General features: G+C 49.5%; 1 protein-coding gene and 1 long non-coding RNA gene across 8 annotated transcripts in view; one reads left to right on the top strand and one right to left on the bottom strand.

Moving 5' to 3' along the window:
* The window catches only part of LOC148662370 (GTPase IMAP family member 6-like), a 66,493-nt gene that overhangs the window by 15,160 nt on the left and 29,463 nt on the right, over positions 1-21,870 (top strand). The window contains exons 1-5 of one of the 6 annotated variants that reach the window (XM_088631965.1): positions 1,514-1,702; positions 3,235-3,416; positions 5,677-5,900; positions 7,195-7,884; positions 8,306-9,157. The exons of 4 other annotated variants lie outside the window; for them this stretch is intronic. In XM_088631965.1, coding sequence (XP_088488091.1) covers positions 5,891-5,900; positions 7,195-7,884; positions 8,306-8,715 — 1,110 coding nt within the window. In that variant the 5' untranslated portion in view covers positions 1,514-1,702; positions 3,235-3,416; positions 5,677-5,890 and the 3' untranslated portion in view covers positions 8,716-9,157. Of the gene's footprint in view, positions 1-1,513; positions 1,703-3,234; positions 3,417-5,676; positions 5,901-7,194; positions 7,885-8,305; positions 9,158-21,870 lie in introns of those variants that run through there. One more of the 6 variants, XM_088631962.1, reaches the window with a different exon arrangement.
* LOC148662369 (uncharacterized) overlaps positions 544-21,870 on the bottom strand; it is a 67,465-nt gene continuing 46,138 nt past the window's right edge. The window contains exons 6-7 of one of the 2 annotated variants that reach the window (XR_015936767.1): positions 823-920; positions 653-768 (exon numbers count right to left, since the gene is read on the bottom strand). This is a non-coding gene — a long non-coding RNA (uncharacterized LOC148662369). Of the gene's footprint in view, positions 769-822; positions 921-21,870 lie in introns of both variants that reach the window. The other variant, XR_015936768.1, reaches the window with a different exon arrangement.

Here is a 21,870-nt window from a genome sequence, read left to right as displayed (position 1 = left end):
AAAATGGGGTTCCAAGATTAAAACCCTCACACCTGTCTAGACCGTGGCGCTGTGCTGTGTCCTGGGACTCACCTGAGCCAGCTGAGTGGACACCGTCTGTCTGAGTCTCGTCTGTCTGTGACTCAGGGCTGTGACACTCTCTCAGGGCTCTGAGGTCCTACAGCTCTGCTCTCAGAGGACAGGAGAGTCTGCAGGTGCTCCATCAGGACCCTGTCTCTGTCTGTCTCCACAGGGGACAAGCCCGCCGCCCTGGTGGTGATGCACCACATCTACGACCCCGAGGCAGTTGTGGCTGAGAGCAGCAGACTAGTGACCAGGAGAGACACACTGACTGTGGACTGTCTGTTCCATGAGACAGTGGGACTGCTGGACAACTGTCCCATCAATGACCTGGCTGTGAGACAGGTCTCTGATGGATTAAAGAAGTTTGAAAAGTAAAAAAAAATTAAATACTGCTTTTGAGCTCCACTGAGTGCAGCCTTTCACAAAGAAAATTATCCTTTAACAATAGATTAATAGAAAAAGGAATTAGTGTGACCGTGAGATAATGTCCTTGAATATTATGTTGAATACTATGAATATTAACTGTTGAATAATATTGTTCTCTTCTTGTGATCTTATATGGTGTGTTTGTGTACTGTTCACTGTCACTCATGAACCCACAGCTTACCTGGTTGTACTGGGTAACTCACCTGGGTATACTGGGGTAACTTACCTGGGTATACTGAGTACACTGGGTAACTTACCTGGGTATACTGGGTAACTTACCTGGGTATACTGGGGTAACTTACCTGGGTATACTGAGTACACTGGGTAACTTACCTGGGTATACTGGATATCTTACCTGGGTGTACTGGGTATCCTGAGGTAACTTACCTTGGTATACTGGGTAACTTACCTGGGTATACTGGATATCTTACCTGGGTGTACTGGGTATCCTGAGGTATCTTACCTGGGTATACTGGGGTAACCTCTACAGTAGTTTGTGCTCAAGGGACCCCCAGACCTCAGTAAACACCCCCTCTGGTTTGTTCACCCTGCCTAGTGTCACAGACGTGATCTGGCCTGGGGGAGACACGTCATAGTCACCTGGGGCTGTCACAGTCACGAGCCTTCTGTGTTGAGCTGTCTTGAGCTGAGAGGTAGCAGTGTTAAACATTGTGATCCCATCAAGAGCAGAAGACACACGTATTCTCAGCAATCGATCGGTACTCCTGAACTCTTTAGACTGCGTATGTACTGTACGTCTCTTCCTCTGCTGGGTTAAATACATGTATCTCTGCTGCTTAGCAGCTGCAAGTTAATAAAACTTTAACACACAGCGAACTGTGTACGGTATTTATTTCAGTGAAGCAAGAACATACAGGATAGGCTTTGAGACGCCATCTGTCTGAGGACAGGACCTGTGTGTGTGTGTTTAACAGGACAGCTCCTCTCAGGACCTGTGTATGAGCAGCAGTGTGTGTGTTTAACAGGGTGTGACGTCAGCCCTGTACGAGTACGCGTGTGATTTCTCGGAAGCCCATGAAGTCGACCGACAGACTCACAGTGAAAGTGAAAGAAAAAGAATATTGGGCTCAGACACAAACACGCTGCGACGTTTTGTAGACTTTGGCACCAGGAGAGAAAAACGTGAAATTCGACGTTGAGACTGTCGCCGCGGGTGAACAGCAACAGCAGGGTCTGGAGACGGGGGAGACGGGTCGGTCCGCTTTTCTCGGGATCTGGAGCGGTTTGTGTTTCGTTGTGTTGCTGTGACGTGGCGCGTCGCTTCGCTGCTGATGTGCTGTGTGGCTTACCCACAGCGAAGCAGAAGACAGCAGAGTGAGAGAGGTGCCCAGGCAGGGCGCTGAGGGAGAGGAGAGAGGGGGGTTTGTCTCCTCTTCCTGCAGTGGACTAGGAGGGCATGTGAGTGAATGGAGGGGTAGATGGGTGGATGGAGGGGAGATGGGTGAATGAGTGAATGGAGGGGTAGATGGGTGAATGAGAGGCATCCGGTCATTGTCGTCCAGCTGCTCTGACCCGCAGCCCGGCTGTCCAGGTGCTGAACCAGGTCGTTCTCTTTCAAGAGGCCCCTCCCCCCAACTGTGGCCACACCCACAGGTCACGCCCACCGCCTTCCGGTCACTCTCCGGAAGAGGAAACCCGATGCGCTCCCTCTTTAAAAAAAAAAACGAAACGTGTCTTCACTGCTCACCAGCTGTTTAAATCAGCGCACAAAAACATTAAAGCGCTTTGTCACTGTACAGCGTTTTGAATTCTTTTTTACATGGGACGGTGATTTTACACAGGGGACCGCGATTGTACAACACGCAAGAACACGTTGTGTAAACCTTGTGCGGCACTAGTAGTTCTGTGGATATTTTAGACCCTAGTGGTAATCCAGTTCGATTTCAGACTGCATGGACTGGGAAAATATCACCGGAGGGTCGTGTCATCTGCTGAACTGGGATGCTGTCGTGAAAATCAGGTTTCGCAGCTGGGTTTGCCAATCAAATATAGTTACAACAGGGCTGAAATAAACCGCGGACTCCCAGACGAACCAGCCGCTGTTGTCATCATCATGATTTCTTGGAAGACGCGCTCCTCTTCCGGGATCGGAAGCTGCCCCGCCCCCTCTTCCGAAGTCTGCGGCGTGATTCGTCAGTTCGTCCGTGGGTCGTATTACCTGTAGAAAACGCGCAACTTTACCTGTAGAAAGACGTGTTTTCGCGTCTACTTTCGCATTGTAATAATAATTGCTTACACTTATATAGAAAAGCGAGGGGTCTGGTCATTCTTGCCCAGTGGCTTTGACACACAACCCACGCACTTGTGTGGCCTTTTTTCCCCCAACTTGTTCGGGACCTGTAAGTCAGTACAATCAGGTCAGCCCGAACAGCAGGGGTTGCGCGTTTACTACAGACAGTACGGGCCCGAGTCCCTGATCTCCTCCGCGCAAGCGCACAAGGACAGGCACGGGCGGGGGGAGACATTGGCTGTGGGGATTTTTAAAAAAATACTTTTTAAATGTTTTTTTGTACACAAAAAGGAAACATACAACAACCAAGGGTGTGCACAGACAAATGTCAACACAATGGAGCAAAGGCAACGTCAGGTGAATGAAACAGACAAAAAAACACTTTGTCAACAGTGCAGAGCTGCTGCGGGTCTTAGGGGTCACAGTAAATGAGTTTATATGCCCGGAGAGGTCTGTAAACCAGCTCACCCAGCTTGTTTTTTCAACATGTTTAGTCAGGACTGGGGCCCGGAAGCAGCTGCGCCTGCGCAGACACCCCGCCGAGCCGAGCCGAGCGAAACCGAAAGCGAGACCCGGCTCGGCCGGCAGGCGGCGCTGTGGAGCTGCTCCGGTACCGAGTCCACCCCCCGCAGTCTGGCGCTGGAGTTTCATTTCACCGGAGTCCGGCTGACACCAGGTACGTGTCCTGTCCCTCTCTGTCTCTCTCTCCTGTCCCTCCAGGGACTGTGACCGGGAGAGACACGCGGGGGTCGTCCGTCTTGTTGCTTCTGCTTGAAGTTTTACTTTCGTTTGGAGTCGCGGAAATTCTTCACTTCTTCCTGCTTTTACTGATCTTGGGAATAAATCGCCTTTTTCTCCCAGTCCTGACAGCACCTGTGTGCAGTGGGGCTGTGTGTGAGCAGCAGTGTGTGTGACTGTTGTCGAGGTGTGTGTGTGTGTGTGTTTAACAGGACAGCTCCTCTCAGGACCTGTGTGTGAGCAGCAGTGTGTGTGACTGTTGTCGATGTGTGTGTGTGTGTGTTTAACAGGACAGCTCCTCTCAGGACCTGTGTGTGAGCAGCAGTGTGTGTGACTGTTGTCGAGGTGTGTGTGTGTTTAACAGGACAGCTCCTCTCAGGACCTGTGTGTGAGCAGCAGTGTGTGTGACTGTTGTCGAGGTGTGTGTGTGTTTAACAGGACAGCTCCTCTCAGGACCTGTGTGTGAGCAGCAGTGTGTGTGACTGTTGTCGAGGTGTGTGTGTGTGTGTGTGTGTTTAACAGGACAGCTCCTCTCAGGACCTGTGTGTGAGCAGCAGTGTGTGTGACTGTTGTCGAGGTGTGTGTGTGTGTGTGTGTGTGTGTGTGTTTAACAGGACAGCTCCTCTCAGGACCTGTGTGTGAGCAGCAGTGTGTGTGACTGTTGTCGAGGTGTGTGTGTGTGTGTTTAACAGGACAGCTCCTCTCAGGACCTGTGTGTGAGCAGCAGTGTGTGTGACTGTTGTCGAGGTGTGTGTGTGTGTGTGTGTGTGTTTAACAGGACAGCTCCTCTCAGGACCTGTGTGTGAGCAGCAGTGTGTGTGACTGTTGTCAAGGTGTGTGTGTGTGTTTAACAGGACAGCTCCTCTCAGGACCTGTGTGTGAGCAGCAGTGTGTGTGACTGTTGTCGAGGTGTGTGTGTGTTTAACAGGACAGCTCCTCTCAGGACCTGTGTGTGAGCAGCAGTGTGTGTGACTGTTGTCGAGGTGTGTGTGTGTGTTTACCAGGACAGCTGCTCTAACAGACCTCAGTGAACGAGGATCTCAGAAGCGACCCTGTGTTGTGTTGTGTTGTGTTGTGTTGTTCAGATTGGTATCTCATAGAACCGGACAGGACAGAGTGTGACGTCACCGCTGTCCGGGGTGCGTGTTTCTCCGAACGCTTCACTCGTGTCAGGAACTCGCAGGAAGAGGCGCTGTCAGTGAAAGTGAAAGTGAAAGTCCGGAGACTCTGCTGTGTCATCTTTGCAGCTCTCACTCCTGGGGTCTGTTGCGTTTTGCTACTTCGATTGTGTTGTGTTGCTCTGGGGTGATTTGTTTATTACTCTGACGAGTTGTGCAGCGGTGTTGCAGTATGTTGTGTCGCTGTGGTGAGTTGTGTAGCTCAGGAGTGCTGTATCATGTACTCTGGAGTGTTGTGTAGCAGTGCTGCAATGTGTGTAGCTCTGTAGGGCTGTATTTCTCTGGAGTGCTGTATTACTCTGTAGTGTTGTATTACTCTGGAGTGCTGTATTACTCTGGAGTGTTGTGTAGCTCTGGGGTGCTGTATTACTCTGAAGTGTTGAATTACTCTGGGGTGCTGTATTACTCTGGAGTGTTGTGCTGCAGTGTGTTGTGTAGCTCTGGAGTGCTGTATTACTCTGGAGGGTTGTGTAGCAGTGCTGCAGTGTGTTGTGTCGCTGTGATGAGTTGCGTAGCTCAGGAGTGCTGTATCATGTACTCTGGAGAGTTGTGTAGCAGTGCTGTGGTGTGTTGTGTAGCTCTGGGGTGCTGTATTACTCTTGAGTGTTGTGTAGCAGTGCTGCAGTGTGTTGTGTCACTGTGATGAGTTGTGTTGCTCCAGTGTGCTGTGTAGCATTGTTCCATTGTGTTGTGTTGCTGTGATGAGTTGCGTAGCTCAGGAGTGCTGTATCATGTACTCTGGAGAGTTGTGTAGCAGTGCTGCAGTGTGTGTAGCTCTGGAGTGTTGTATTACTCTGGAGTGCTGTATTACTCTGGAGTGTTGTGCTGCAGTGTGTTGTGTAGCTCTGGGGTGCTGTATTACTCTGGAGAGTTGTGTAGCAGTGCTGCAGTGTGTTGTGTTGCTGTGATGAGGTGTGTTGCTGCAGTGTGTTGTGTTGCTGTGATGAGTTGTGTAGCCCAGCAGACCTGTTGTCCAGAGGTGATCTGATCCTGACTGGATGTTCACTCCTGTTGTTCCAGCAGCTCAGATCTTCTCAGACACCGATCCTGCAGCCCAGAGGTGACCAGTCCCTGACCCCAGGACAGATGTTCCAGTGGTGACCAGTCCCCTGACCCCAGGACAGATATTCCAGAGGTGACCAGTCCCCTGACCTCAGGACAGATGTTCCAGTGGTGACCCGTCCGGCCTTCTCTGTGCTCCAGCTGTGACATCAGGAGAAGTCTCACTTTCACCATGGCCACAGGTAACACTGACTCCCAGCAGGGGGCGCTGGTGTCCCTGCCCTGGGGGTAGATCGCTTCTCTCCTGCTGGAGTGCAGTCGTCTGGAGAAGGACGCTTCTCTCCTGCTGTAGTACAGTCGTATGGAGAAGGACGCTTCTCTCCCGCTGTAGTACAGTGGTCTGGAGAAGGACGCCTCTCTCCCGCTGTAGTACAGTCGTCTGGAGAAGGACGCTTCTCTCCCGCTGTAGTACAGTCGTCTGGAGAAGGACGCCTCTCTCCTGCTGTAGTACAGTCGTCTGGAGAAGGACGCCTCTCTCCTGCTGTAGTACAGTCGTCTAGAGAAGGACGCTTCTCTCCTGCTGTAGTACAGTCGTCTGGAGAAACACTTCTCTCCTGCTGTAGTACAGTCGTCTGGAGAAGGACGCCTCTCTCCTGCTGTAGTACAGTCGTCTGGAGAAGGACGCTTCTCTCCTGCTGTAGTACAGTCGTCTGGAGAAGGACGCTTCTCTCCTGCTGTAGTACAGTCGTCTGGAGAAGGACGCCTCTCTCCTGCTGTACTACAGTGGTCTGGAGAAGGACGCTTCTCTCCCGCTGTAGTACAGTCGTCTGGAGAAGGACGCTTCTCTCCTGCTGTAGTACAGTCGTCTGGAGAAGGACGCTTCTCTCCTGCTGTAGTACAGTCGTCTGGAGAAGGACGCCTCTCTCCCGCTGTAGTACAGTCGTCTAGAGAAGGACGCCTCTCTCCTGCTGTAGGACAGTCGTCTGGAGAAGGACGCTTCTCTCCTGCTGTAGTACAGTCGTCTGGAGAAGGACGCCTCTCTCCCGCTGTAGTACAGTCGTCTGGAGGAGGACGCCTCTCTCCCGCTGTAGTACAGTCGTCTGGAGAAGGACGCCTCTCTCCCGCTGTAGTACAGTCGTCTGGAGAAGGACGCCTCTCTCCCGCTGTAGTACAGTCGTCTGGAGAAGGACGCCTCTCTCCTGCTGTAGTACAGTCGTCTAGAGAAGGACGCTACTCTCCCGCTGTAGTACAGTGGTCTGGAGAAGGACGCTTCTCTCCCGCTGTAGTACAGTCGTCTGGAGAAGGACGCTTCTCTCCCGCTGTAGTACAGTCGTCTGGAGAAGGACGCTTCTCTCCCGCTGTAGTACAGTCGTCTGGAGAAGGACGCTTCTCTCCTGCTGTAGGACAGTCGTCCGGAGAAGAACCTGGTTTGAGTTTCGATCTGAATAAATACAGTGGTCAGTGTTTTTTTCCTGTGTCCTGTGGTCTCCTGTGAAGTGACACAGCTGTGAGTGAGTGTCCTCTGTTTCCTTGCAGATCATGACCGAGGCAACAAGGACCCAGTGTCCAGTGTAGGGGCTGCTGCTTCCAGTCACACCAGTGACTCCAATGAGTGCACTACTGGCTCCAGTGTTCCCAGTAAGGGGTCCATTGACCCCAGTGTTCCCAGTGAGCTGCACCTGGTGCTGCTGGGAGGGAGAGGCTCTGGGAAGAGCTCCTTAAGAAACACCCTGCTGGGGACTACAAAGTTCCTGACCCAGCAAACTGAACCAGCATCAGACTCAACAGACGAGTGTTTTATGAATGCAGAGAGGGTGGGGGACCGGACAGTGTTCGTGGTCGACACCCCCGACCTGATGGACCCCCAGCTCTTCTCCCCCCAGACCGCGGCCCGTTGTTTACAGCTCTCGAACCCGGGACCCCACGCCTTCCTGCTCACTCTGCCAGTCGACAAGGTCCCCACTGAGCACCAGGGGGCGCTGGACTCCGTCAGGAGGCTGTTCGGGGAGGGAGCTGTCCGGCGCACCCTGGTGGTGTTGACTCCTGGGGACCCCCTGGGGGGGCAGACTGTGGAGTCCCACCCTGAGCTGCTCCCCCTGCTGGAGAAGTCTGCGCCCCGCTACCATGTGCTGGACACCAAGGACACCAGCGAGGACATACTGGCGACACGGCTGCTGGAGGAGATCGACAGCATGGTGGCCGAGTGCGGAGGAGGTGTCTTCCAGGGTGAGCTGGGGGGGAGACAGAGCCAGATGAAGACAGGGGACACAGCAGTGGACAGCAGGTCTGCTGTCCTGTATCAGTCTGCTCTACAAGCTGTTGTCCACACAGAGAGCTCTGAAAGACAGGAGCCAGCTGGAGTGTCATCACCCTCTTCATCATCATCACTCCATCAGCAAGATGGCTGGTGTCTGATCTCTCAGGTCAGTCAGTCTGACGAGAGACAGACGCCCACCTGCCCTTAGGACAGTCCCCAGTAAAACTTTATGCTGATAGAGCAGAAATGTGCTGTTCCCCTTCTCATTATTATAATGTTCATAGACATCTGCTGGCCTCACAGGAAGTCAGGTGATGCCCACAGGTGTGTCATTAAAGTTAAACTCTGCAGTGACCTGAGATTAACTCAACTGACCTCTCTCTGTTTCAGGTCCCTTTTCTCCTAAAAACCTGAGGGTGACCTCTGTGACCTCCAGCAGTGTCTCTCTCAGCTGGGACAGGCCTGACGACATGGAGGCTGAGACACAGAAGAGATTTAAGATAACTTATGGTGAAGGAAATGATTACCTTGTAGGCTGGAATGTGACTTCAAAAGAACTTACTAATCTGAGTCCAGGAAGAGAATATACATTCACACTCTGCACTGCTGTGGGAGACAGTGTTGAGAGCAGTGGTGTGTCAGTCAGGGTCTGTACAGGTGAGGAGTATTCCTGGAGTCAGTCTGTGTCCCAGGAGTGTCCAGTGTTGATGCTGTATGTGTTAGTGACAAGAAGCTCTGTCATAATGTCAGGCTGTCAGTTACAGGAATGTCATTTTACGGGTCTCCTGATATTGCTGTGAAGGCTGCTGTACAGGTGAGACACAGAGACCAGCAGTTCTGACTCCTCTGGACTGTGATCACTCTCTCTCTTCAATCTGACTAGCGCTTTTGGTGTCCGCAGGAGTGTTCACAGAAATGTGCAGCTCTGAGTTCAGGAAGTAATGAGACAGTTGGTCTGATCCAACTGACCTCTCTCTGTTCCAGGTCCCTTTCCTCCTAAAACCCTGAGGGTGACCTCTGTGAGCTCCAGCAGTGTCTCTCTCAGCTGGGACAGGCCTGACAACATGGAGGCTGAGACACAGAAGGAGTTTAAGATCAAGTACAGAGATACTGGAGGAGATCAGAGTAAACCCATCAGCTGGGACACAAGAGCTACAGACATGACTGGTCTGAGTCCAGGAAGAGAATATACATTCACACTCTGCACTGCTGTGGGAGACAGTGTTGAGAGCAGTGGTGTGTCAGTCAGGGTCTGTACAGGTGAGGAGTATTCCTGGAGTCAGTCTGTGTCCCAGGAGTGTCCAGTCTTACAGTTGTGTCTGTGAAGTTCTGTTACACTACTGACACTAATTGTTCTGAAAGTATTGAAAGAGGATGACAATGAGACTGTTTGACGCAGTATTGATCTGTTAAAATGACCGTGTTCTTGTAATAATCCAACTGTTTGGTGGGACTAGTAAACTGGACCACTCGCTACAGAAAGGGGTAACTGTACAGGTGAGGATTATTCCTGGAGCATGCTGACAGGAGAGCAGAGCAGCGCTGCACACAGACAGCCTGGCGCTGCACTCCAGTGACTCAGAGGCTGAAGGGCTTCACAGAGCAGTAGTGAGGAACCCGACTAAGCACAGGAGAAAAGAGAACTAGAGACTCAGACAAAACAAGCTGGAGGGACTCAAGGGCTCAGCTCAATAGCAGAGCGCAGAGTGGAGTCAGAGCTGCCCTTGAACTGCTCTGTGCCACCTGAGGCAGGCGAGGTACTATAGTCAACAACCTTCAGGTGATCCAGGTCTCCAGTCGAGTCTGTGTCCATGGCAACCGGTGCTGACGACAGGTGGGCGGAGCAGAGGCCGGGTGCCATGGCAACGCTAGCAGAGCAGCAGGGCTGGGCATGATAGGTCTTAGCAGATTTGAGGGACTGATTTGCAGATAACAATAGCATTGGTGGAAAACCTCATATCAGTGACCATCAATTTGCTGTTCAGTTAAACTGATTTCTACTGTTGATTTAATATGTTGTGTAGAGATGAGCTCAGAGATCACAGGGGCTGTCAGTCTGATCTCACTGTACTCTCCTCTTCCTCAGCTCCTCTTCCTCCTGAAAATCTCAGGGTGACCTCTATGACCTCCAGCAGGGTCTCTCTCAGCTGGGACAGGCCTGACAACATGATCACTGATCTACACAAGGAGTTTAAGATCAAGTACAGAGATACTGGAGGAGAGCAGAGTAAACCCATCAGCTGGAACACAAGAGCTACAGACATGACTGGTCTGAGTCCAGGAAGAGAATATACATTCACACTCTGCACTGCTGTGGGAGACAGTGTTGAGAGCAGTGGTGTGTCAGTCAGGGTCTGTACAGGTGAGGAGTGTTCCTGGAGTCAGTCTGTGTCCCAGGAGTGACAGCATCCAGTGTTGATGCTGTATCAGTAGCTGATAACAATTTACTACCATTATATTATCAGTAATATTTAAAATTCTCAATATTAGTCACAGAAATGAGCCACTGGAAGTGTGATTGATGTTTCATTAAATTTTCTAAATGATTTAAACAGTGAGTTACTGATAATATCAATTTGTATAAAGTAACTCAAATTGTTGAAAGAAAACTAGGTTCCTCTATAAGGCCAGTTTCATAAAGTGAATGACATGACAAAATAATATCGACAGTGTATTTAACAGCAGTGTGTGGAGATCAGAGATCACAGGGGCTGTCAGTCTGATCTCACTGTACTCACCTCTTCCTCAGTTCCTCTTCCTCCTCAGAATCTCAGGGTGACCTCTGTGACCTCCAGCAGTGTCTCTCTCAGCTGGGACAGGCCTGACAACATGATCACTGATCTACACAAGGAGTTTAAGATCAAGTACAGAGATACTGGAGGAGATCAGAGTAAACCCATCAGCTGGGACACAAGAGCTACAGACATGACTGGTCTGAGTCCAGGAAGAGAATATACATTCACACTCTGCACTGCTGTGGGAGACAGTGTTGAGAGCAGTGGTGTGTCAGTCAGGGTCTGTACAGGTGAGGAGTATTCTTGGAGTCAGTCTGTGTCCCAGGAGTGTCCAGTCTTACAGCTGTGTCTGTGAAGTTCTGTTACACTTCTGCTACTAATTGTTCTGAATGTATTGAAAGAGGATGACAATGAGGCTGTTTGACGCAATATTGATCTGTTAATATGACCGTGTTCTTATAATAATCCAACTGTTTGGTGGGACTAGTAAACTGGACCACTCGCTAGAGAAAGGGGAAACTGTACAGGTCAGGATTATTCCTGGAGCATGCTGACAGGAGAGCAGAGCAGCGCTGCACACAGACAGCCTGGTGCTGCACTCCAGTGACTCAGAGGCCAAGGGCTTCACAGAGCAGTAGTGAGGAACCCGACTAAGCACAGGAGAAAAGAGAACTAGAGACTCAGAGAAAACAAGCTGGAGGGACTCAGGGGCTCAGCTCAATAGCAGAGCGCAGAGTGGAGTCAGAGCTGCCCTTGAACTGCTCTGAGCCACCTGAGGCGGGTGAGGTACTGTAGTCAACTACCTCCAGGTGATCCAGGTCTCCAGTCGAGTCTGTATCCATGGCAACTGGTGCTGAGCGACAGGAGGGCGGAGCAGAGGCCGGGTGCCATGTCAGCGCTAGCAGAGCAGCAGGGCTGGGCATGACAGGTCTTAGCAGATTTGAGGGACTGATTTGCAGATAACAATAGCATTGGTGGAAAACCTCATATCAGTGACAATCAATTTGCTGTTCAGTTAAACTGATTTCTGCTGTTGATTTAATATGTTGTGTAGAGATGAGCTCGAAGATCACCTGGACTGTACCACTGTACCTTTCTCTTCCTCAGCTCCTCTTCCTCCTGAGAATCTCAGGATGACCTCTGTGACCTCCAGCAGTGTCTCTCTCAGCTGGGACAGGCCTGACAACATGAGCACTGATCTACACCAGGAGTTTAAGATCAAGTACAGAGATACTGGAGGAGATCAGAGTAAACCCATCAGCTGGGACACAAGAGCTACAGACATGACTGGTCTTAGTCCAGGAAGAGAATATACGTTCACACTCTGCACTGTTGTGGGAGACAGTGTTGAGAGCAGTGGTGTGTCAGTCAGGGTCTGCACAGGTGAGGAGTATTCCTGGAGTCAGTCTGTGTCCCAGGAGTGTCCATTGTTGATGCTGTATCAATAGCTGATAACATTTTACTACCATTATATTATCAGTAATATTGAAAATCCTCAATATTAGTCACAGAAATGAGCCACTGGAAGTGTGATTGATGTTTCATTGAAGATTCTAAATGATTTAAACAGTGAGTTACTGATAATATCAATTTGTATAAAGTAACTCAAATTGTTGAAAGAAAACTAGGCTCCCCTATAAGGCCAGTTTCATAAAGTGAATGACGTGACAAAATAATATCGACAGTGTATTTAACAGCAGTGTGTGGAGATAAGAGATCACAGGGGCTGTCAGTCTGATCTCACTGTACTCTCCTCTTCCTCAGTTCCTCTTCCTCCTCAGAATCTCAAGGTGACCTCTGTGACCTCAAGCAGTGTCTCTCTCAGCTGGGACAGGCCTGACAACATGATCACTGATCTACACAAGGAGTTTAAGATCAAGTACAGAGATACTGGAGGAGATCAGAATAAACCCATCAGCTGGGACACAACAGCTACAGACATGACTGGTCTGAGTCCAGGAAGAGAATATACATTCACACTCTGCACTGCTGTGGGAGACAGTGTTGAGAGCAGCGGTGTGTCAGTCAGGGTCTGTACAGGTGAGGAGTATTCCTGGAGTCAGTCTGTGTCCCAGGAGTGTCCAGTCCTACAGTTGTGTCTGTGAAGTTCTGTTACACTACTGCTGTATTGTATTGTATTGATGAAAATGAGGCTGTTTGACACGGTATTGATCTGTTAATATGACCGTGTTCTTGTAATAATCCAACTGTTTGGTGGGACTAGTAAACTGGACCAGTCGCTAGAGAAAGGGGAAACTGTACAGGTCAGGATTATTCCTGGAGCATGCTGACAGGAGAGCAGAGCAGCGCTGCTCACAGACAGCCTGGTGCTGCACTCCAGTGACTCAGAGGCCAAGGGCTTCACAGAGCAGTAGTGAGGAACCCGACTAAGCACAGGAGAAAAGAGAACTAGAGACTCAGAGAAAACAAGCTGGAGGGACTCAGGGGCTCAGCTCAATAGCAGAGCGCAGAGTGGAGTCAGAGCTGCCCTTGAACTGCTCTGAGCCACCTGAGGCGGGCGAGGTACTGTAGTCAACTACCTCCAGGTGACCCAGGTCTCCAGTCGAGTCTGTGTCCATGGCAACCGGCGCTGAGCAACAGGTGGGCGGAGCAGAGGCCGGGTGCCATGTCAGCGCTAGCAGAGCAGCAGGGCTGGGCATGACAGGTCTTAGCAGATTTGAGGGACTGATTTGCAGATAACAATACCATTGGTGGAAAACCTCATATCAGTGACAATCAATTTGCTGTTCAGTTAGATAAACTGATCTCTACTGTTGATTTAATATGTTGTGTAGAGATGAGCTCAAAGATCACCTAGACTGTCAGTCTGATCTCACTGTACCTTTCTCTTCCTCAGCTCCTCTTCCTCCTGAGAATCTCAGGGTGACTTCTGTGACCTCCAGCAGTGTCTCTCTCAACTGGGACAGGCCTGACAACATGGAGACTGATCTACACAAGGAGTTTAAGATCAAGTACAGAGATACTGGAGGAGATCAGAGTAAAACCATCAGCTGGGACACAAGAGCTACAGACATAACTGGTCTGAGTCCAGGAAGAGAATATACATTCACACTCTGCACTGCTGTGGGAGACAGTGTTGAGAGCAGTGGTGTGTCAGTCAGGGTCTGTACAGGTGAGGAGTATTCCTGGAGTCAGTCTGTGTCCCAGGAGTGTCCAGTCTTACAATTGTGTCTGTGAAGTTCTGTTACACTTCTGCTACTAATTGTTCTGAATGTATTGAAAGAGGATGACAATGAGGCTGTTTGACGCAGGATTGATCTGTTAAAATGACCATGTTCTTTTAATAATCCAACTGTTTGGTGGGACTAGTAAACTGGACCAGTCGCTAGAGAAAGGGGAAACTGTACAGGTCAGGATTATTCCTGGAGCATGCTGACAGGAGAGCAGAGCAGCGCTGCACACAGACAGCCTGGCGCTGCACTCGAGTGACTCAGAGGCCGAAGGGCTTCACAGAGCAGTAGTGAGGAACCCGACTAAGCACAGGAGAAAAGAGAACTAGAGACTCAGAGAAAACAAGCTGGAGGGACTCAAGGGCTCAGCTCAATAGCAGAGCGCAGAGTGGAGTCAGAGCTGCCCTTGAACTGCTCTGAGCCACCTGAGGCGGGCGAGGTACTGTAGTCAACTACCTCCAGGTGACCCAGGTCTCCAGTCAAGTCTGTATCCATGGCAACCGGTGCTGAGCGACAGGAGGGCGGAGCAGAGGCCGGGTGCCATGGCAACGCTAGCAGAGCAGCAGGGCTGGGCATGACAGGTTTTAGCAGATTTGAGGGACTGATTTGCAGATAACAATAACATTGGTGGAAAACCTCATATCAGTGACAATCAATTTGCTGTTCAGTTAAACTGATTTCTACTGTTGATTTAATATGTTGTGTAGAGATGAGCTCGAAGATCACCTGGACTGTCAGTCTGATCTCACTGTACCTTTCTCTTCCTCAGTTCCTCTTCCTCCTGAGAATCTCAGAATGACCTCTGTGACCTCCAACAGTGTCTCTCTCAGCTGGGACAGGCCTGACAACATGATCACTGATCTCCACAAGGAGTTTAAGATCAAGTACAGAGATACTGGGGGAGATCAGAGTAAACCCATCATCTGGGACACAAGAGCTACAGACATGACTGGTCTGAGTCCAGGAAGAGAATATACATTCACACTCTGCACTGCTGTGGGAGACAGTGTTGAGAGCAGTGGTGTGTCAGTCAGGGTCTGTACAGGTGAGGAGTATTCCTGGAGTCAGTCTGTGTCCCAGGAGTGTCCAGTGTTTATGCTGTATCAATAGCTGATAACAATTTACTACCATTATATTATCAGTAATATTGAAAATCCTCAATATAAGTCACAGAAATGAGCCACTGGAAGTGTGATTGATGTTTCATTGAAGATTCTAAATGATTTAAACAGTGAGTTACTGATAATGTCAATTTGTATAAAGTAACTCAAATTGATGAAAGAAAACTAGGTTCCTCTATAAGGCCAGTTTCATAAAGTGAATGACGTGACAAAATAATATCGACAGTGTATTTAACAGCAGTGTGTGGAGATCAGAGATCACAGGGGCTGTCAGTCTGATCTCACTGTACTCTCCTCTTCCTCAGCTCCTCTTCCTCCTCAGAATCTCAGGGTGACCTCTGTAACCTCCAGCAGTGTCTCTCTCAGCTGGGACAGGCCTGAGAACATGATCACTGACCTACACAAGGAGTTTAAGATCAAGTACAGAGATACTGGAGGAGATCAGAGTAAACCCATCAGCTGGGACACAAGAGCTACAGACATGACTGGTCTGAGTCCAGGAAGAGAATATACATTCACACTCTGCACTGCTGTGGGAGACAGTGTTGAGAGCAGTGGTGTGTCAGTCAGGGTCTGTACAGGTGAGGAGTATTCCTGGAGTCAGTCTGTGTCCCAGGAGAGTCCAGTGTTGATGCTGTATTTGTGACTGGTGATGATGGTGTCACTGGTACTGGTACAGTGGTCAGCAGGGGGGTCTTGGAGTGAAGTGGATTGTGGGTGTGAGAGGGAAGTCACTGAGATCACTGTGTTCATTACATAGTTTAGAGCAAATTGAAGTTTTTATGAGTGACCTAATAGTTCATATAGAACAGATACCCTCACTGACAAGAGCTAGGTTGTTATACAAGATCAATGCCATGATCTCTTAAAGTTTGTTAATGTCAGTGTCTCAGGATGTGTCAGAGATCTCTGTGCCTGTCTGTCTGATCTAACTGTACTCTCCTCTTCCTCAGCTCCTCTTCCTCCTGAGAATCTCAGGGTGACCTCTGTGACCTCCAGCAGTGTCTCTCTCAGCTGGGACAGGCCTGACAACATGATCACTGATCTACACAAGGAGTTTAAGATCAAGTACAGAGATACTGGAGGAGATCTTAGTAAACCCATCAGCTGGGACACAAGAGCTACAGTCATGACTGGTCTGAGTCCAGGAAGAGAATATACATTCACACTCTGCACTGCTGTGGGAGACAGTGTTGAGAGCAGTGGTGTGTCAGTCAGGGTCTGTACAGGTGAGGAGTATTCCTGGAGTCAGTCTGTGTCCCAGCAGTGTCCAGTGTTGATGCTGTATCCATAAATGACAAAAAGCTCTGTCATAATGTCAGGCTGTCAGTTACAGGAATATTGTGTTTCTGGTCTGCTGATACCACTGGGTAGGTTGCTGCACAGGTGAGACCAACAGTTCTGACTCCTCTGGGCACCTTTCTCTCACTCCAGGAGTCTGGGCTACGATCACTCGCTCTCACTTCAGGAGTCTGTGCTGTGATCACTCTCTTTAATCTGACAAGTGCTTTATTCTTGAGAACTGTGTTACACCTCTTATCTCAGTTGTCTTTGCCTTAAAGTTTGATTGAAGCGCGATTTCTCTGGACTTCACACTGAAGAGCATAAAGTCGGTTATATTACCAGCAGTCATTACCCCCTGCAGCTCCCTGCTGGGAGCCCCACTGAGCTCAGCAGGTGTGAGCCTGGGCAGTACCTGGAGGGGAGACTCCTGGGACAGCTGAGGCTGCTGCTGGGAGAGGTGTGAGTGGGGCCAGCAGGGGGCGCTCTCACCCAGCTCACAGCCCCACTGGAGCCCAGCAGGTGTGAGCCTGGGCAGTACCTGGAGGGGAGACTCCTGGGAGGAGAGCTGAGGCTGCTGCTGGAGGAGGTGTGAGTGGGGCCAGCAGGGGGCGCTCTCACCCTGCGGTCTGTGTGGGTCCTGATGCCCCAGTATAGTGACGGGGGACACTGGACTGTAAACAGGCGCCGTCCTTCGGATGAGACGTCAAACCGAGGTCCTGACTCTCTGTGGTCATTAACAATCCCAGGAGTGTTTCTCGAGAAGAGTAGGGGTGTTACCCCAGTGTCCTGGTCAAATACCCCCTGGTCTTTACCCATCATGGCCTCCTAATCACCCCCCTCTCTGAACTGGCTCCACCCCTCTGCTCTCCTCCCCACTGAGAGCTGCTGTGTGTGAGAGGACTGGAGCATCATGCAGGTGGGGTACACACTGGTGGGGGTGGAGGAGGGGATCCCCATTACTGAACAGAGCTCTGAGGGGAGAGTCCTGAAAAGCGCGATATAAGTGTAAGCTTTTATTATAAGAACATTGCAGTTCTTATTGCAGTTGCAATTCTTAATCTGTCATGAGAGTGTAATACAGCTTGATTGTGCTGTCTAATTCCTGAAGAAGGATCAGAACAATAGATCAAGGAGATCTCACTCTCCAATTTCTTTCAAATCTCAGAAAGGCAAGGTTTAAAAAGTGAATTCCCTTTATATTGTCCAGCTGTGAAGCTCAGAGGTATTATCCTAGGTGCTAAGGACTAGATATACAGTCACCAGAACCTGTTTCAAGTTCATCACATCATGACTGAAATCCAGATTGCTGCTTAGATGTTTCAAGATGGTGTCCACAAGAGTGTTCACAGAAATGTGCAGCTCTGAGTTCAGGGATGAATGAGACCGTTGGTGTGATCCAACTGACCTCTCTCTGTTCCAGGTCCCTTTCCTCCTAAAACCCTGAGGGTGACCTCTGTGACCTCCAGCAGTGTCTCTCTCAGCTGGGACAGGCCTGACAACATGGAGGCTGAGACACAGAAGGAGTTTAAGATCAAGTACAGAGATACTGGAGGAGATCAGAGTAAACCCATCAGCTGGGACACAAGAGCTACAGACATGACTGGTCTGAGTCCAGGAAGAGAATATACATTCACACTCTGCACTGCTGTGGGAGACAGTGTTGAGAGCAGTGGTGTGTCAGTCAGGGTCTGTACAGGTGAGGAGTATTCCTGGAGTCAGTCTGTGTCCCAGGAGTGTCCAGTCTTACAGCTGTGTCTGTGAAGTTCTGTTACACTTCTGTTACTAATTGTTCTGAATGTATTGAAAGAGGATGACAGTGAGGCTGTTTGACGCAGTATTGATCTGTTAATATGACCATGTTCTTTTAATAATCCAACTGTTTGGTGGGACTAGTAAACTGGACCACTCGCTAGAGAAAGGGGAAACTGTACAGGTCAGGATTATTCCTGGAGCATGCTGACAGGAGAGCAGAGCAGCGCTGCACACAGACAGCCTGGTGCTGCACTCCAGTGACTCAGAGGCCGAAGGGCTTCACAGAGCAGTAGTGAGGAACCCGACTAAGCACAGGAGAAAAGAGAACTAGAGACTCAGAGAAAACAAGCTGGAGGGACTCAGGGGCTCAGCTCAATAGCAGAGCGCAGAGTGGAGTCAGAGCTGCCCTTGAACTGCTCTGTGCCACCTGAGGCGGGTGAGGTACTGTAGTCAACTACCTCCAGGTGACCCAGGTCTCCAGTCGAGTCTGTATCCATGGCAACCGGTGCTGAGCGACAGGAGGGCGGAGCAGAGGCCGGGTGCCATGGCAACGCTAGCAGAGCAGCAGGGCTGGGCATGACAGGTTTTAGCAGATTTGAGGGACTGATTTGCAGATAACAATACCATTGGTGGAAAACCTCATATCAGTGACAATCAATTTGCTGTTCAGTTAAACTGATTTCTACTGTTGATTTAATATGTTGTGTAGAGATGAGCACAAATATCACCTGGACTGTCAGTCTGATCTCACTGTACCTTTCTCTTCCTCAGCTCCTCTTCCTCCTGAGAATCTCAGGATGACCTCTGTGACCTCCAACAGTGTCTCTCTCAGCTGGGACAGGCCTGACAACATGATCACTGATCTCCACAAGGAGTTTAAGATCAAGTACAGAGATACTGGGGGAGATCAGAGTAAACCCATCATCTGGGACACAAGAGCTACAGACATGACTGGTCTGAGTCCAGGAAGAGAATATACATTCACACTCTGCACTGTTGTGGGAGACAATGTTGAGAGCAGTGGTGTGTCAGTCAGTGTCTGTACAGGTGAGGAGTATTCCTGGAGTCAGTCTGTGTCCCAGCAGTGTCCAGTGTTGATGCTGTATCAATAGCTGATAACAATTTACTACCATTATATTATCAGTAATATTGAAAATCCTCAATATTAGTCACAGAAATGATCCACTGGAAGTGTGATTGATGTTTCATTGAAGTTTCTAAATGATTTAAACAGTGAGTTACTGATAATATCAATTTGTATAAAGTAACTCAAATTGTTGAAAGAAAACTAGGTTCCTCTATAAGGCCAGTTTCATAAAGTGAATGATGTGACAAAATAATATCGACAGTGTATTTAACAGCAGTGTGTGGAGATCAGAGATCACAGGGACTGTCAGTCTGATCTCACTGTACTCACCTCTTCCTCAGTTCCTCTTCCTCCTCAGAATCTCAGGGTGACCTCTGTGACCTCCAGCAGTGTCTCTCTCAACTGGGACATACCTGACAACATGATCACTGATCTACACAAGGAGTTTAAGATCAAGTACAGAGATACTGGAGGAGATCAGAGTAAACCCATCAGCTGGGACACAAGAGCTACAGACATGACTGGTCTGAGTCCAGGAAGAGAATATACATTCACACTCTGCACTGTTGTGGGAGACAGTGTTGAGAGCAGTGGTGTGTCAGTCAGGGTCTGTACAGGTGAGGAGTATTCCTGGAGTCAGTCTGTGTCCCAGGAGTGTCCAGTCTTACAGCTGTGTCTGTGAAGTTCTGTTACACTACTGCTGTATTGTATTGTATTGATGACAATGAGGCTGTTTGACACGGTATTGATCTGTTAATATGACCGTGTTCTTGTAATAATCCAACTGTTTGGTGGGACTAGTAAACTGGACCACTCGCTAGAGAAAGGGGAAACTGTACAGGTCAGGATTATTCCTGGAGCATGCTGACAGGAGAGCAGAGCAGCGCTGCACACAGACAGCCTGGTGCTGCACTCCAGTGACTCAGAGGCCGAAGGGCTTCACAGAGCAGTAGTGAGGAACCCGACTAAGCACAGGAGAAAAGAGAACTAGAGACTCAGAGAAAACAAGCTGGAGGGACTCAGGGGCTCAGCTCAATAGCAGAGCGCAGAGTGGAGTCAGAGCTGCCCTTGAACTGCTCTGAGCCACCTGAGGCGGGCGAGGTACTGTAGTCAACTACCTCCAGGTGACCCAGGTCTCCAGTCGAGTCTGTGTCCATGGCAACCGGCGCTGAGCAACAGGTGGGCGGAGCAGAGGCCGGGTGCCATGGCAACGCTAGCAGAGCAGCAGGGCTGGGCATGACAGGTTTTAGCAGATTTGAGGGACTGATTTGCAGATAACAATAGCATTGGTGGAAAACCTCATATCAGTGACAATCAATTTGCTGTTCAGTTAAACTGATTTCTGCTGTTGATTTAATATGTTGTGTAGAGATGAGCACAAATATCACCTGGACTGTCAGTCTGATCTCACTGTACCTTTCTCTTCCTCAGCTCCTCTTCCTCCTGATAATCTCAGGGCGACCTCTGTGACCTCCAGCAGTATCTCTCTCAGCTGGGACAGGCCTGACAACATGATCACTGATCTACACAAGGAGTTTAAAATAAGTTCAGAAAGTGCTGAATTATTGGTAAAACAGAAACTCAGCTGGGACACAAGAGCTACAGACATGACTGATCTGAGTCCAGGAAGAGAATATACATTCACAGTCTGCACTGTTGTGGGAGACAATGTTGAGAGCAGTGGTGTGTCAGTCAGGGTCTGGACAGGTGAGGAGTATTCCTGGAGTCAGTCTGTGTCCCAGGAGAGTCCAGTGTTGATGCTGTATCTGTGACTGGTGATGATGGTGTCACTGGTACTGGTACAGTGGTCAGTAGGGGGGTCTGGGGGTGAAATGGATTATGGGTTTGTGGAGGACGTTGTTGACATCATTGTGTTCATTACAGGTTTCACAGAACACCAGACTGTTCAAGAGTGATATTTCACCTTTGATTAAAACAGCCAGAACATTAATACAATGAATAAATATACAGTATGTCTCTTTTTTTTAAATCAGTATCTCAGGATGTGTCAGAGATCACAGGGGTTGTCAGTCTGATCTCATTGTACCCTTCTCTTCCTCAGTTCCTCCTCCTCCTCAGAATCTCAGGGTGACCTCTGTGACCTCCAGCAGGGTCTCTCTCAGCTGGGACAGGCCTGACAACATGATCACTGATCTACACAAGGAGTTTAAGATCAAGTACAGAGATACTAGAGGAGATCAGAGTAAAACCATCAGCTGGGACACAAGAGCTACAGACATGACTGGTCTGAGTCCAGGAAGAGAATATACATTCACACTCTGCACTGCTGTGGGAGACAGTGTTGAGAGCAGTGGTGTGTCAGTCAGGGTCTGTACAGGTGAGGAGTATTCCTGGAGTCAGTCTGTGTCCCAGGAGAGTCCAGTGTTGATGCTGTATCTGTGTCTGGTGATGATGGTGTCACTGGTACTGGTACAGTGGTCAGCAGGGGGGTCTGGGAGTGAAGTGGATTGTGGGTGTGAGAGGGAAGTCACTGAGATCACTGTGGTCACTACACATTTTAGAGCAAATTGAAGTTTTTATGAATGACCTAATAGTTCATATAGAACAGATAACATCACTGACAAGAGCTTGGTTGTTATACAAGATCAATGCCATGATCTCTTAAAGTTTGTTATTGTCAGTGTCTCAAGATGTGTCAGAGATCTCTGGGCCTGTCAGTCTGATCTCACTGTACTCTCCTCTTCCTAAGCTCCTCTTCCTCCTGAGAATCTCAGGGTGACCTCTGTGACCTCCAGCAGTGTCTCTCTCAGCTGGGACAGGCCTG

Source organism: Lepisosteus platostomus, chromosome 5 (genome assembly GCF_059453375.1).
Source record: "Lepisosteus platostomus isolate fLepPlt1 chromosome 5, fLepPlt1.hap1, whole genome shotgun sequence".
In the NCBI taxonomy this organism is placed as follows: Eukaryota; Metazoa; Chordata; class Actinopteri; order Semionotiformes; family Lepisosteidae; genus Lepisosteus; species Lepisosteus platostomus.
This window is presented reverse-complemented; position numbering and strand designations above follow the sequence as displayed.